At 45.4% G+C, this 17261-nt stretch overlaps 1 protein-coding gene across 3 annotated transcripts in view; it reads left to right on the top strand.

The window, feature by feature from the left end:
- The window catches only part of IQANK1 (IQ motif and ankyrin repeat containing 1), a 572485-nt gene that overhangs the window by 435353 nt on the left and 119871 nt on the right, over positions 1-17261 (top strand). For all 3 annotated transcript variants that reach the window (XM_086966345.1, XM_086966344.1, XM_086966343.1), the window contains one exon: positions 9600-9708. In XM_086966345.1, coding sequence (XP_086822471.1) covers positions 9600-9708 — 109 coding nt within the window. The remainder of the gene's footprint in view (positions 1-9599; positions 9709-17261) is intronic.

The raw sequence follows: 17261 nt of genomic DNA, 5'->3' as shown, positions 1-17261 counted from the left end.
ACCAGCACCATGAGTATCATAGGAAGGTGTCACAATGTGCCTTAAACTCCACGTCAGTCAGTACAACAGTTTTTAGATGTGCCTCAACTACCCAGCCTGTTAGACAAATTGGATGATGACCAATATACAGACATGGAGGAGGGTGAAAAATGCCGAACAGACCCATTGAGGTGAGGTGAATGGGATGATACATCCTACCAGTCGCAAAATTCCAACACCCCCGCCTGCAGATTTACTGCCTGCTGATATTGGCCGATTTCACTCTTTGGTGGCTAAAGCAGCCAAGAGATTCGGGTAACCTGTGACAGTGAAAGAAACTGATTGTTTCCTGTATGATTTCAAGGAACCCTCAAAGATGTCGGTCAAGGCAATCCATTAATATATCACATCTGGCAAGAAAGCATGAAACTTATCCAAACTTCATCAGTGGCAGCAGTAGTACTGTGAACAGATAAAAATTGAAAATCCCAGCAAAATCACTATTGTCCTTCCTAAGTCACCTTACAACTAATTCTGTTATTGTGCAGGCAGCACAGTGGAGGTCAAGAAACCCAATGGCACCTTGACCAACACCTCCAGAGCGAGGAGGCCACAGACTGAACGTGGCGAGGAAAAGAGTTTCCTGTATTGCGGCTATGTCAGTAGGGGCTGCTAATGTCATGGCAACTGTAGGTATGTAAGGTAGATGTGGGCTGACATACCCCGATCTCTGGAATTGCTATCGGAGGATAAAAAGCAGTAAGTCAGTACTATCCTCCTCACGGAAGAAAAAGCATCAGCTCCAGTCATAGATTCAGCAATGAATTTCTCAAACATCAGCTTCAGACAGCGAGCCAGTGAGGCAGTTTTACTCCAACATGGCCACTGCTTTCAGACCAGAAGTGCAAAACAAGATAATAGACTTGTCATTCTATGGCAAATAGCTGTTTGGTAAGCACATGGACACAAGGTATCAAAGAGGATCCGGAGTCCCTCAGATCTCTGGGTGCTCTAAAACAGCAGAAACCTCAGCCCATTTGAGGAAGAGGCATAATGCAATCCCACCAAGGTCTGCATCAAGGCTATAGATATACACCATACCAAACCTGTCCATCGACTTCCAAAGTCCTACCAGTATTATGCATCACGTCATCAACAACCATACAAAAGCGTTTGCCACTCCACCCCACCCCCGCAAAAAAGGGTCAGGACGCCAGACGTTTTTGACAATATCCAGGCACCGGATAATAACATACACAGAGACAGAACATCAGGCCCTGTAGCGGGCATAATATCTACCTTCTACAGCAACTGGGAGGCAGTCACTACAGACCTCAAGTCTGTGCTGGACGTGATCCAGTATGGCCATACATTGGAGTTCATTCAACATCTTCCAAAAACTCTACCCTCCAGAGTAAAACACAACACCTGCATTTATTGAAGCCAGAAATTCCAACCATGGTTCAGAAGCTAGCTATAGAAATCTTCCTAAAACATCATCCAAATGTGTGGTTTTATGGTTTTATTCTGGATAATTCCACATAAAAAATTAAACGGCAAAAGAGTGGAGGCCCATTCTAGATCTACTCCAGCTCAATCTATATCATTCAGAGTGGCATCATCCAGGAAGTTTCACCCTTAATAATGAGAAACAAATGTATTTCATTAATACATTCCAAGCTTTATATTTCTACTTTCCCATTTTCACGAAGCATTGCAAATGCCTAAGAATCGAGGTAGCCAGTTGTGACAACCAGTTTGATGTCCATCCTTTTTGGCATCCGATCTGCTCCCAGAATCCTTTCCAAATGTATAGCTCCAGTAGACTCCCAACTTTGATGTCTAGGTCATCGGGTTTACCTTACCTAGATGATTGAATGTTCACAGGCTCGTCTTTAAAGTCTACCAACAACTCAGTTAAACCCTGCATTGAACATTTCAAGTCCATAGGCCTCCAATTAAACAAAAACAAATTTTCTTTAATCTCTTCAAAAGTCATTTGTTCTTAGGAGCTATTATAGACACAGAAAAAGCAAGATCATTACCATCAATAGGGAGGCAAATTGATCTTTTGATGTTGGCAAAGCAAATAATGAAACAGAAATAAATTAAAGTATGCCTCCTCAAAAGTCTGTTAGGCATGATGTCTTCCCATATCCTGCTAATGCCATTCTGCAGACTATACAGAAGACCATACAAGAAGAGTTGAACATACTTTTGAGGACAAAGTAAAAGTAACTGCAAAAATGATTTAAGCACTTCTCTCGTGGACTTCACAGGATGAATGGTAAAATAAGGATACTGTTCCTAAAAAAGAAGGAAAAATAGAACCATATAGAAGCTGGACGGATCATGAGGGACAGTAAATAAGACTGTTACATGTTGCCCTCACACATCCGGAGGCATGTCATGCTTCATCAAAAGGCAGTTGCTCCTTGTCGGGCGGGCGCTGCAATGCCCTAGGGGTCCCCGAAGGGTCACTTTGGAGGAGATCTTTTGTCTTTTTGCCGTTTGATGTGTAAAAGTAGTTTCTAAGTGGGGTGGTGGTTAGGGGGCTGTGATGTGAGTTAAAACTGATTGGGGATATCACATACACCTTTAATACCTGGATTCCCCTGTCAGATTGAAAAACCTCATAGGCTAGTGCTATTTAGGGGGTTGTAATGTACCCTATTAGTCTGGCTTTTGCACCCTTAATAGGATCAAACTATGGTCAACATGTTTTGCGCCCCTAGTGGTCAAAAGGATCTTCAGGACAATAAATATGGGTGAATTTCCTACCCCACTGTTGTGTTGAAAAAGACTACCCTAACAGTAGTACCTACTTGTCTTGGTGTTGGATGTCCAATCTAAGACTGCGTGTTTTAAACCCCCATGAAATGAGAAAGAGGTGCTGCGCACTGGTATGCTAAATGTTTCTGAGTGCAACCCACTTGCCGCACCTACCCTGATCCCCACTTCACCCGAAAGATCACAGGACGACCTACGTTCAGGCCTTTCATTCCTTCAACCAAGGCGTCAGCTTGTGGTTACCACTGATGCATCAGTGGTAGGATGTGGGGTTCACTTCCTGGAATATCCGCATGAGGACTCTGGGCATCATAAGAGAAATGTCTACACAAAAGCATGCTCATACGCACAGCAGCCCGGAGGGCTCTGCAATGTTTCACCCACATATCTCCACTGTGCAAGTAATGGACCGAACGGACACCGCCACCTCGATGTTCTACTTAATAAACAAGGTGGAACACATTCTCAAATTCTGTCAACAGAAGCTCAAAACTATACCATTGGGCGATTCACAACAGAACTACCTTTACAGCAGATCAACTCCCAGGACAGCAATCAGGCAGATTGTCTCAGTAGAACATTAGCGGATTGTCACAAGTGGAAGTGGAAGGACAGTGTGCTAAACCAAATACTCCAGACCTAGGGGAAACCAAAGATAGACCTGTTTGCAACAAGGAACAACAACAAAAACTGGTCTTAGGCACCCACAACTACCCGCCCCCCCCCCTCCACCCCCAAATGTTTGCCTATGTTTTCCTCTCATTCCCTCCTACACAAACTGATAGTAAACATTAAAAGAGAACCCTACAGGCCTTAAAAGTGAAATCAGAACCATGCAGGCTAATTCTCATTGTCCTGTTCTAGCCAAGACAGTATTCGTTTATGGACCTGCTACACTTGCCCAAGAACCATCCATTCTGCTACAGTTGACAGCAGATCTTCTCTCAAAATACCGGGGTCAAAGTCTTCACCCCAACCAGAAATTGCTCACATTAGTAACTTGGTTACTGAGCATGTGGACAGCTAGATATCATGCAGCATCCTTTTGCTTCAACTCAAGAATCCCTTTATTATTTGCTCATAAATGTTCAGCAGCTAATTTATGGAGGATGTAGAGATGTTAAACGAGCTGGAAACATACGCTGCTGATTTAATATTCTTAATAGTAACACAAGCGCAAAGAAAGTCGGGGGCATATAATTAATCTGCCGTATAACCCTGGTTTGCACCTGAGCTCACTTGACCAGGTACGCTAGGCACATCCTGAGACTAGGTGCTGCATTAACCGAAAAGGGGACATTTTCTGCTCATGAGCCATCTGTGACAGTTCTTGAATGTGTAGATGAGTGAGCAGGAGACACACACAAAGGGAGCTGAGGTGCTCTGCTGTTCTGCGTATTTGTGTTTTCAAGCACAATAACCAATAAAGTCTACTGTTTTAAAGTAGGGTATAAGTTACTTTATTCGGTATTCTAACAAACAAACGTCAATGAAAGCACTGACTTCTCTAATCACAAGCCCTCACCCACCTGGAGGTGGCATGCTGCAAAAGACACACAGATGATGGACAGAATGCAGAGCAGATCAAACATTCACCCCTAGTCAAGAGATCTGGGTTAAATCTATTGTTCTTTTGCTGACCTTGCCACCCCAGTTTAGACCTAGCCATGTGCAAATCAGTCTTGACACTCTGCTCATGGGAACAGTCCAGCCCGAACTGCCAAGCCAGGTCTTTTCCTGAACTGGAAACAAGCATCCTGGGACCGGTTGTGGGGCATTACCCCTCATCAGCCAGGCTAGGTCTTCCCTGAACTGGAAACAAGCAACCTGAGACCGGGTCTATGGCATCACCCCTCATCAGCCAGACTAGCTTGAATTCAGAGGCACATTGAACCTGGGAACCAAATTTGGTCATACCCGCCGCACTTAGGTCAAGAAAGCAAAAGACATACAGATGATGGACGTAATGTAGAGCAAATCAAACATTCACCCCCAATCAACAGCTCTCTTTTAAATCCATTGTTGCTTTGCTCACCATGCAACCCCAGTTTAGACCCAGCCTTATGCAAATCAGTCTTGACCCTGTGCCTCATGGGAATAGTCCAGCCCAAACCTCCAAGCCAGGTCCTCCCAAGACCGAAAACAAGCATCCTGAGACTGGTTTCAGGGCATCATCTCCCATCAGCCAGGCTAGCTTGAATCCAGTGGCACAGTGAGCTAAGGAATGTCATCTGTATTTGCCATTTATTCTATTACAACACAATTCATATTTTCAGGGGTATGTTGCAAGGCAAGGAAATGAACAGTCATTTTCTAGTGATTCATTGGCATCTCATTTTGCTCCTGTGTTCATTCATTCCAGTTTTGACAAGTCTTGTTGTCATGCCAATGTATTTTAAATTGGAAGGGCGACTAATTAGGTAAATGTAAATCTTCGTGTTATAGTTTGGATGTTTTAGTAGATGCCATTTTCCTTGAGGTCCCAGAATCACTTCTTTTGTTGGGCTGGTACACTAGCAGACATTATACTGTCCGCAAGGGTAGTGTCCCACAACCTGTTGTTGTACTGCCCACTGGTTTTTATTTTTTCAGTCTTGTGTGGACTAAAAGTTCTCCCAGATTGCCAATGCATTCAAATGTAAATACTGGCTTCTGAATCATCAGCCCCTGCTAGTGAGTATATTCCATTTGGTGATCATCTTTTTCATGTCATTAGACAGGTGGGGGTAAATGTAGTGACACACATATAGTTGGGTTGATCATTTTTTATTTTAGATTCTGTAATTATTTCTCTGCCTCTTCCGGACTATGCGGTTGAACTTTTATGGATAATCTCGGTTTCTTAGTTTATCTGCAAAATCCTCTGCTTGTTCATCGTATTCTGAGACATCTGTATAATTCCTCCTATTTTTAAGAAATTTACCGAAACTGAAGATTAGTTCTCAGTGTTCTTGGTTGGTGGTGCAGTATGTTCTTGTCTTCAGCCGCCTACCCCAATAGATATCAATAAATCCAGGAAGGAAGCTCCTTGTCTGATCTTGAAGTGGTACATTTTAAAAATGGGTCTAGAGAATGAATCCATTTTGAGAAGTCAGTTACCCCATTTCTTTCGCCTCTCCAGATTATCAGGATGTCATCAATAAACCTGCGCCACAGATAAACGGTCATTTCTCAATGGGTATGTGTTTATGAGTATATAGATCTCCTCAAAATTATACACATATGAACAGGTCAGACTTGGGGTGAAAGTACTGCTCATTGAAGTTCCTTAGGTCTGTAGTTATAGGATTTTTTAGAATTGGAAGACATTTTACATTAATGCCAATGTTGCACACTCCGTAATAAATTGAATAGGGGTGGCAGACCCTCAGTCACTTGATTTCTACATTTCTCCTACTACTGTTAAGGTGTCATCCTGGGGAATATTGGTGTACATGGCTTCCATGTTAAGCTTTATTGGTAGGTCTGCTATCCTTTCATTGTTGATGGCCTCGGTCAGGTTTAATACATCTTTTGTATCCTTCAGACGTGAAGTGCTCTCTACTATAGGTCTAACAAAATGGCCACAGAATTTGGAGACGGTTCAAGAATTGAACCAATCCCAGACACTATAGGTCTTCCGGGTGGTGCTCGTTTTTATTTGAAGGTTTTAAGAAGGGAATAAAAGAACAGGATCCTAGGTTGTTGACTGAGCAACAATTCTGCTTCCTTAATAGTAATCCATCCCAGTGTCTCAAACTCAATGAACATTGGCCGAATTTGTTGATTGAGTCTCGGAGGGGGGTCCTGGTCGACGGTCTTGTAATACTTTGTTTCCCACAATAATCATAGACATTCACAACTGTAAACCTAACTGGAGAGTATAACAATTGGCCCTCTCTTGTCTATGGGCTTGCTTGTGATCGATTAATCTATTGAGAGGGTCTTAATGGCTGCTCTCTCATTCCCTGTGAGGTTCTGCTATGGTTGTTTATTATCGAGTGTCTGGACGTCATTTATTATTACTCGTTCAAATGAAAGTATTTCACATGGAGTGGCCTCAGTTGGGGGAGTAACCGTGGATGAGTTCCTCAAGCCTGAGACAGTTTTCTCTTGTATTGATAATTTATCCGGAAAAAACATTTGAGGTCCTATTTTCTTGAACAAGCTAGCCAATTCACAGTTCAATCAAAGGATCTTCCTGTGTAGTGAGGACAAACTAGAGGCCTTGGTTAATAGCACTTTTTTCAGCTTAAGATAGTGTTATCTTTCTTATATTGACAATCCAGTTGCAATTTCGGTTTCCTTCCCTTGACTGCATGTCACTATATGTGGTTCTTTTGTATTCCTCTGTATGTGTTTGTTGTGTCCCTTTGTCGTGCCTCCGCGCCGGCCTCTTCCTAAATAAGCCTGGGCAAACAGAGTTGTCGTTCGTGGATGTAAGGACGGTGCCTTCGGGCGCCACATCGGTTGATGCTGGAAAGAAATCGGTCCCATTAGGTAGCTGTAAAATTTTGGAGATCCTTCTCCATTCATCGTTGATACTCCATCCATCAGAAATAGAACTGCCAGCAGCCATCGTATTCTTATTCTTATGGCCTGATGCTCCCTCAGAGATGTATGAATGAAAATTGTCTTGCTAGTCTTACTTAGTATAAGGGAATACCTTTTCACTACTACATTTTTTTATGTCGTTTCGAAGCTTCATAATCTTTTGTGGTGTTAGGAATTCCTTACTTTCATTCATTTCTGCATTACTTTCTGCTAGGTGAGATTTAAACAGATTTGATTGACTGTGCTCTTTAGCGCATTTTTTCCTATTGTGATCTCGATCAGCGAGCCTCTTCGCTGTGTTAATGATTAACACCAGCCAGTCTCTGGTAAGTGCAGCCAGCTGTGTCCCTCCTATAAACCCAAAGTACTGAGGGCTGATAAAATTGAAACATTTATTTGCATTTCTTGGCACATTGCAAATAAATAAATCCTTAAGAAATATCTTGATCAATTTCCATTAACCCGATAAAGACTCAGAAATGCTTTAAAATCAGTTGCTGACTCATCTGGAAAGGCCACACTATTTGTATTTTTTCAAAGGAACCGGTGTGAGAAAGGAGGAGGTTCTAAGTGCGAGCACTAACCTTAAAGAAGTAAATTATTCAGTTGACATTACATGACCCTACAGTCAAGAAGTTATTAGCAACGGGGGGGGGGGGGGGGGGGGCGTCCTGGTCTTCGAAAACCTACTGTCACCAAGAAAACAATGATGCTCAAGAGATTAAAACAGCTAACTCAATCACATAATGCAAAGAGACAGACCCAAACTAGAAGAACGACATATCTTCAATGTCCCTCCCGGGATGCCTTTTTAGGCTGTCAATTTTCAGCATCTCAGCATCATGGTGTCCATCAGTGAAAAGGGGCACTAAATAAATATATGGATATTTTAATGATTTGATTCAGGTTTGCTCTGTATTAAGTATATTGCGTTTTTTTACACTAACCAACATTAGAACTCTACACGTGTCTGGGAGTATAGTTTACCTAGCTGGAGATGGGTTACCTTGTTTCTTCTTCAGCTGTCCTGTTCTCTCTTCCTTTCTCAAAACACCGGGGGGAGGAGGGGTCACCACCTCCTTCTAGGCTTGTTAGGCCAGGCACCGGATGCCCCTCAAGTCTCTGCACGGGAATTGGTGGTGGGGCTTGAGCCCGTGTCCCACAAAACCTGGCGCCTGTGTCTCTTCCAAGTGGAGAAAGTGGACTGATTTAAATAGAGCTCGATGGAAGCAGAGGAGTGGAAGTCTGGGAGTGGGCAGAGGCAGACATTCTGAGGCTTCATAAACGTATGTGTTGCTGTTCTGTTAATATTCAGTATGCTAGGTTGAAAACAACCTAATTAATATGTTAGATTTATCACAGTAAAATCACTGGTTTCATGCCTCTGTACCAGACGCTGTGCCCCCCAGCTCCCGAAGGCAGGTGTTCTGTCCCACAGTCGTCGAAGCCAGCCACCTGGGCGATGGCCTGTCCCCAACCCTCGATGCCAGTCACTTGGATTGTGCACTGAAAGGTATTCTGTCCCACAGCTCTCGAAGCCACTCATCTGGATGGTGTCTTGTAAGGTGTTCTGTCCCCCGGCCCTTGATACCAGTCCCCTGGATGGTGCACTGTAAGGTGTTGTGTCCCCCTGCTCTGTAAGCCAGTAACCTGGACGGTGTCCTGTAAGGTGTTCTGTCCCCAGCCAATGAAGCCAGTCATCTGGAGGTTGCCCTGTAAGGTGCTTTGAACCCCCAGCCCTTGAGACCAGTCATTTGGATGGTGCGCTGTCAGATGCCCTGAGCCCCACCTCGCGATGCCAGTCACCTGGGTGGTGTCCATTAGGTTCTCTGTCCCCTAGCCCTGGAGGGCAGTTACCTGGATGGTGTACTGTAAGGTGTTCTGTCCCCAGCCAATGAAGCCAGTCACCTGGATCATGCCTTGTAAGGTGTTCTTCCCGCAGCCCTCGAAGCCCGTCACCTGGATGATGTCCTGTTAGGAGCTCTGACCCCCAGCCCTGGTAGCCAGTCCAGTCGCCTCGATGGTGCCCTGGAAGGTGTTCCTGTGCTATGGCCCCCAGCCCTCGAAGCCAGTCACCTGGATGTTGCCCTGTAAGGTGCTTTGACCCCCAGCCCTTGAGACCAGTCATTTGGATGGTGCGCTGTAAGATGCCCTGAGCCCCACCTGGTTGGTGTCCATTAGGTTCTCTGTCCCCTAGCCCTGGAGGGCAGTTACCTGGATGGTGTACTGTAAGTCGAGTCAGGTGTTTTCTATACAACCCTATGCAGCTGTGTCTAACTCTGCCTTCTCGTTGACAGTCAGTGCACGATGCAGAGTTCACCGTGGAGTCCCTCAGAGTGGCGGCAGGAAAAGCAGAAGGGAGGCTGACCGCAGCAAAGCTCAGATTGAGGGAACAGATGCAGGATGGTAGGTGCATGGCTCTTGCAAACTAGTGTATTTTTGGTTTGAAGTAATCTACAGCCCATCCGATTTAGCCGCTACTGCTCCACTCGATTTAATTCAGGATTGGTGCCCTTTTGTAAAAGATTCATGATGCCAGTAGCCATAGACCTCCTTGTAAGATGGCTTCTGGGAGCTATCAATAAGTGCTTGGATGCGGTGGAAATTCAATCATGCATAAAAACAGCATCAGCGTGACTCATGAGGAACTCTACCAAAGATTGCAGCAGAAGTCATACAATTCTTTCTCATAAGTATTTTAGGCAGACTTGTATCGTGTGTGTTCCAGAAATAAAAATAACAGCAAATGCTCCTTCTCTCAAATTCTTTGTAAGTCTGATTTTGGCGTCTTTGATAGAGCAATGGCAAATTGATATGGCAATGCAAATATTTTTTTAGAAACATGTTTCTTTTTCTGTTTTTGTTATTTAGTACGTGAGTATATTGTAGCCCGTCATCCAGAGAAATGCTATGCCCTTGGCATAGGTCAGGCTGCCAGTTAATCTGTTCCACATTTAGTGCTAAGATTTGGGGAGGCAACGGTGCTGCACACATTCTTTCTCTTTCCGTTCCATCAGCTCCTTGTATGCCTGCTTACTGTTCACACCTCAGTTGTGAAGTCCTCCCGACCCATCAAAAGCTCCACCAGGTCCTTGCTGGTGCAGCACTTGAGGACCATTGCTTCAGATAAGGCGTGGCATGCAGCAGCATGCCAACAAGAAGCATGTAGGAGACTTCTTCCTCGTCCAATTCTGCGTGGTACTGGGTAAGTTCCTTGTACTGTTCAGAGCACAAACTTGACCAGTTCCTTGTTTCTGAATCAGGTAAATGCAGTGTCACCTTAAGAATTATGGGGCAAGACATATTTTGTGGGTTCCTGCAAGGGACACATTTTTAGGTCTCGGCTAAACGCGCGGGAGCGCGTCTCCGCCGAGATCTAGGTCTTGGCTAAACGCGCGGAAGCGCGTCTCCGCCGAGATCTTTTGTTAGCGACTGTGCTTCCCAGGAGACAGTTTCGGCCGCGCGCATCCCTGGAGCCGATTTGAAACGGGAACGCGCGCTGTGGCCAGGCGCTGTCTCCTGGGAAGCTCAAGCACCACACACGCATGCGCATACACACACACAAGCGCCCATGCACGCACGCACATACATACATACAGAGACACCCCCCCTGACACATACACACACACGCGCACACACAAGTGCACCGAGGCCCCCCCTCCCTCCCCCGCCGTCACCGTCGCACACATACATACACACACGAGCATACACGCACACACACACACACGTGCACCAAGCCCCCCCAGCCTTTTGGAACTTACCTGGCCAATGTCGGGGACTCTGCTCTCAGCACGCGGCGCCCAACCTCCTGCTGGCGCGGCCCCGGGGCTCCACACCGCTCACAGGAGCCCCGGGCGCGAGAAGCATTTGACTCCGCCTGCCTCCTCTTCCGGTCTGGACGTGGCCCCGCCCCCGTCACAGGCGACCGTGCCTGACTTCCGGGGCAAAGCGAAAACATGCGTCATGAATTGCACTGGGCGAGGAAACATCATCAGGCGGCCTATCTCTCCACCAGTCCTCCTTTCAAGGGCAGATGAAAACCATGTCAGGCGTTTCCTTCCCAAGTTTCCCAAGTCCTCTATCTTGCCTGCTCCGGTGGTCGAATAAAGCTCTGACCTGAATTCAGAACCTGCCCATGAAGGGATCCATGCTTCTTCACTCCAACTTCTAACCCATCAAATCTCAGGAATGCCTCAGTCTGTGGGTCTTTGAGATCAAAATAATAAGCATGAGATGACCTGGTAGCTTAAGAGTCCTTCTGGATACCTCAGGGGGCACTGCACACTGTGAAAGTTGCCCACCTTGTCAGCCTGGAGTTAAATTCATTTGGAGATTATGTTCAAATGCTAGCCTTATTTACCAGTGCTCCAGTTTACTGCAGTTGCGCTGTACTGCCGAAAGAGGGCAGCAGTGAGAAACCAAGGACACTAAAGGGTTGTAAATCTGCTAACTTACACTTCTTATTTTTACTTGGTCAATATGGCCGAAATCCGGTATTAGAGCGAGCCAGAGAGTGGGAGAGCTAGTGTGTGAGTGAGAGCGTGAGTGAGTGTATTACTGAGGTAAAATATTAATTGTCCAATGTCTGCGGTAAATGGAACATGCGCGGGGAACATGGCGAGACGCTAGAGTATACCAGTGCGAGTGAATGCCCAGCTTTGAATAACAAAGAGAGAAGCCGCTCGTTACATTCCTCTTCCCTCTCGCTTTGTGTGTTTCTTTTTCCTTTTTTGAAAAGCACACACTTTGAACCTTGAAATCATTAAAAGCAATTCCTTTCTTTCCCCTCTGGTATGCGCGCGAAAGAAGCTTGCCAGCTACAGAGCCATCAGCATATTGATCTGTGTGTGGAAATTGCTTTTGACTGCTGCTGATGCGGCTTTTGTGCTCTTCCCAGCTTTTAAAGACAGTGAGTTAAAAATATCAAACTGTGTTTCCAAAAGGCTTTATTCTTTGCGCGCTGTGACGTGTGACCTTACGGGCGGCGAGTCCTCCGGGAGAGTGAGGCCTCTCCTACAATGCTTTCCGTAGCTCTGCTTCTTTGTTTTACTTCTAAGATGTCTGTCTTTGCAGTTTAAGCAGTGGCGGCTGGTGAATGTTCTAAGCGGTAAAGCGAAAACATGCGTCATGAATTGCACTGGGCGAGGAAACATCATCAGGCGGCCTATCTCTCCCATTTGGGATTAGAGAGGCCTCTGGCATTTATCTGCAGAGTAGCACCAGTGGCAAAATGTACTACACGCCTAACTTTAAATGGGTTTCAACTGCACCTAATTTTTCTCTCCCACAGATGCTCCTCCTCTGTAGCGCTATGTTGTCTTTGTGGGCTCGTTCGCACTACAGAATACCGTGTGCATGAATACAATTTAACTAGTGTTTTAAAAAGGCCGATACTGACCGGCAGTACTGAGTATTGGTACTTTTTAGGTCTTGTGATTTAAAGAAAAAAAAAATGTCATGAGCAATGCCAATAGCTCTACCTTTAATGATGCCGAGACCATTGCATTGCAGAGTAGTGAGTGCAGAGTAGTGAGTGCAGAGTAGTGAGTGCTGAGTGCAGAGTAGTAATGCAGAGTAGTGAGTAGTGAGTGCTGAGTGCAGAGTAGTAATGCAGAGTAGTGAGTAGTGAGTGCAGAGTAGTGAGTGCAGAGTAGTGAGTGCAGAGTAGTGAGTGCAGAGTAGCGAGTGCAGAGTAGCGACTGCAGAGTAGCGAGTGCAGAGTAGTGAGTGCAGAGTAGCGAGTGCAGAGTAGCGAGTGCAGAGTAGCGAGTGCAGAGTAGCGAGTGCAGAGTAGTGAGTGCAGAGTAGTGAGTGCATAGTGAGTGCAGAGTGGTAATGCAGAGTAGTGAGTGCAGAGTAGTGAGTAGTGAGTAGTGAGTGCAGAGTAGTGAGTAGTGAGTGCAGAGTAGTGAGTGCAGAGTAGTGAGTAGTGAGTGTGCAGAGTAGTGAGTGCAGAGAGAGTGTGCAGAGTAGTGAGTGCAGAGTGAGTGTGCAGAGTAGTGAGTGTGCAGAGTAGTGAGTGCAGAGAGAGTGTGCAGAGTAGTGAGTGCAGAGTAGTGAGTAGTGAGTAGTGAGTGCAGAGTAGTGAGTGGTGAGTAGTGAGTGTGCAGAGTAGTGAGTGCAGAGAGAGTGTGCAGAGTAGTGAGTGCAGAGTAGTGAGTAGTGAGTGCAGAGTAGTGAGTAGTGAGTGCAGAGTAGTGAGTGTGCAGAGTAGTGAGTGCAGAGAGAGTGTGCAGAGTAGTGAGTGCAGAGTGAGTGTGCAGAGTAGTGAGTGTGCAGAGTAGTGAGTGCAGAGTGAGTGTGCAGAGTAATGAGTGCAGAGTGAGTGTGCAGAGTAGTGAGTGCAGAGTGAGTGTGCAGAGCAGTGAGTGCAGAGTGAGTGTGCAGAGTAGCGAGTGCAGAGTAGCGAGTGCAGAGTAGCGAGTGCAGAGTAGTGAGTGCAGAGTAGTGAGTGCATAGTGAGTGCAGAGTGGTAATGCAGAGTAGTGAGTGCAGAGTAGTGAGTAGTGAGTAGTGAGTGCAGAGTAGTGAGTAGTGAGTGCAGAGTAGTGAGTGCAGAGTAGTGAGTAGTGAGTGTGCAGAGTAGTGAGTGCAGAGAGAGTGTGCAGAGTAGTGAGTGCAGAGTGAGTGTGCAGAGTAGTGAGTGTGCAGAGTAGTGAGTGCAGAGAGAGTGTGCAGAGTAGTGAGGGCAGAGTAGTGAGTAGTGAGTAGTGAGTAGTGAGTGCAGAGTAGTGAGTGGTGAGTAGTGAGTGTGCAGAGTAGTGAGTGCAGAGAGAGTGTGCAGAGTAGTGAGTGCAGAGTAGTGAGTAGTGAGTGCAGAGTAGTGAGTAGTGAGTGCAGAGTAGTGAGTGTGCAGAGTAGTGAGTGCAGAGAGAGTGTGCAGAGTAGTGAGTGCAGAGTGAGTGTGCAGAGTAGTGAGTGTGCAGAGTAGTGAGTGCAGAGTGAGTGTGCAGAGTAGTGAGTGCAGAGTGAGTGTGCAGAGTAGTGAGTGCAGAGTGAGTGTGCAGAGCAGTGAATGCAGAGTGAGTGTGCAGAGCAGTGAGTGCAGAGTGAGTGTGCAGAGCAGTGAGTGCAGAGTGAGTGTGCAGAGCAGTGAGTGCAGAGTGAGTGTGCAGAGCATTGTGTGCTGTTGAGTGCAGAGTGCTGTGTATTGGCAATGTTAATGACAATGCCATTTATTTTTGATTTAAAGAAAAAAAATGTCATGAGCAATGCCAATAGCTCTACCTTTAATGATGCCGAGACCATTGCATTGCAAATGCTTGTTTAGTTTATTAATCATTTTTAGGTCTCGTCTAGACAGCGCTTGCGCTGTCTCTTCGAGACATGTTGTATATACTTTGTGGGCTTTAGCCCTCCCATAGGCTTCCCATTTGCTGGCTCTATCGCCGCTCTCATATTCTTTCTTACCATTTGTCCAATGCATCTATGTGTGCTTCCATCTTCCTGTGTTTAGCTGTCTCCAAGAGCAGGGACCAAGTACTATATCAATACACTGGTCACCATTTTAGCGTTTTTTCAGAACTACTTTTTTCTTTAATTTGGAGCACTTCAGACGAACTCTCGAGCTCCGCTGTAAACAGGGCTCTAAATCTTGTTCTTATCTAACAGACATTATTTAGATCCGCTAGTTCAGACATGTCCAACATCTGTTCCATGGCTTACAGCTTAAGTTTGCGATTAATCACCCCCTTAAACCATCTGGGCCACTTTATACGGTTATTCCTTGTGCTTAGGCATATTGCTCATGGCACTTTAATTTAACCGGTAGCAGCCTAACATTTGTCTCCTAAATCGCAATCAATAAACCTAAATATCATTTGTTTTGCCTTTCTGTAATTGTTTATGTTTTTCAAATCTGCATGCTGCGCCTGCCCACAAGAATTACATTTCCATAGCTATATTCCCTCCCCTGAGGCTGCGCATGTACCGCATCATCAGCAATCTAGTGCTATGCGGGATTTATCACCGGACCAGACCAGCAGCTGTCCGGGTGTGCAGGGCTGCGTGCCAGCCACACATCTGAGCTGGAGAAGCAGGTGGGTGGCCATGTGGAAACTCAAGGATAGGGCTGCTTGCTCACCTCTCATGCCAACAGTCTTAAACTCTTTAAATACACCCATCAGTTCAAACATTCAACTGAGGACGGGCTGTACACGAGCCCACCACCATAAATTTTTCACTTGGATTTGCTTTTTAGTCACCCGAGTTGCTTCCGCTTTTCACTCCGATATTGGTTTATAAGGAAATGTTGGGCATACCAGGGGTGCTAATCGGTGGCCCTCTGAACACATCTCTTCCTCCATTAAATATAATATGTTCTCAGCAATGCCAGTCTCTTCAAAGAATCAACACAGGATACAAAGTAAGAAGAATCACTTTCTGTCAATAATGTACACCACAGGGCAAGGACATTTCAGCAGTCTCACATACATCAATACCAGATCTAAAAATACGTCCTATCAATATCATATTGCCTCACTTATGGATACCTACACATACTTACACAGGTCGACCGCCCTAGCCATTAGGCCAACTCCATCGAGTGATTTCAACAGGAATATGGGCATATTCCAACACATGCTATAAACACAGTGAGATGGCAGGATGACTCAGCGAGTTTAAAGGTCACTGTTGAAAGTAATAGTGATCGGAAGGTCAAGAGTTCAAACCGGAGGAAGGTCATCTGTGCATTCCATTCTTCTGAGGTCGGTAAATTCAGTACAACTAAATATTGGGGGGCAGTTTAAAGGGCTTCGACATGGCACAATTATGCTACATAAAAGCACCTTCTCATTATATCACTTAGGATTTGAAACAAAGGAACACAGGACCTTAAGAGTGATGAACAACAGGCAATAAAATTGTCATGTTGCATTTAACAGCATGGCTGTGTCCCATAAGGCGATGTTAAACTAAATATAATAATTGATTAAGCACAAATATAGAACCTGGAATAGTGGACTGTTTAAAACTCTGGTTGGGATCACTCAGGCTTTCATCTATAAAGGTTGATCAAATCAGTTATCATTAAGTTGGATAACAGTTAATGTGTTAACCGACAGTAACGCTCCCCAGGATGAACTTGCATTTTATAAATCTTGCATTTTTCCTTTAAATTACTTATTTATGCAGCATAGTGAGAGAACACACTCACTCAACAATGAGTAGAATTCTGAAATAATCTGAGATGTAAACAGTTCAAATGAATATGTCTAGTGTGCTGCATGGAGGATAGCCAAGTAAGTGTTTATTCTTTTTATAAATTTATATGTTTAAAAAAAAAAAGATCTACCTTTGGAGCTCATTCTGGTTGCCTGTTGCTTTGTAATGTATTCTGTGTCTGCATATAACTCACCCGGTTGAGGAAGGAGGTACGGGAGATCAATTTTATTGCTCAAAACTGCATTCCCCCAACGCTCAGTGGTGACATATCTGCCAATACCAGCTACGGGACAGTTCTTTTGCCGGGAACCCATATGTCAACGCCATCACCCTGTGGAAAATAGAAAAATTGATGTACATAAGCAGCGTTCATTTCCCTTTTTCCCACTCCTCTCCCTGTATGCACCATGAATACCATAAAATATTGACCGTATCACTCCGCCAGTAAAAGCCCGTGCCCATATGTACATGACGGCCATTTTAGGCACCTTGGCCTCTTGCCCACTCATTAGAATCACTGGCTTCCCTCCTGCGCGCATTTGAGCACCCCCCCTCCCACTCTCACATGCATAGACCATGAAACCCAGCACTCTGCGCGACCCTGCTATGAAAGGCAACCCTCCTGCTTGACCCAGGCCTCCTCCCCATTTCCCTCTTGAAGAGGCATCCTTCGCCTCAGCTGACATAGCCCCCCAGCTGTATCTGACTGCCCCTGTTCTCTCATGTACGGGTCATAAGACCTCTCTCTCTCTCTGTGCGACTCTGACCCTGCGCGCACCCTGACCCCCTCCTTC

Source organism: Lissotriton vulgaris, chromosome 4_1 (assembly GCF_964263255.1).
Source record: "Lissotriton vulgaris chromosome 4_1, aLisVul1.2, whole genome shotgun sequence".
NCBI lineage: Eukaryota > Metazoa > Chordata > Amphibia > Caudata > Salamandridae > Lissotriton > Lissotriton vulgaris.
The sequence above is the reverse complement of the archived record's forward strand: the minus strand, read 5'-3'. Positions and strand labels throughout refer to the sequence as shown.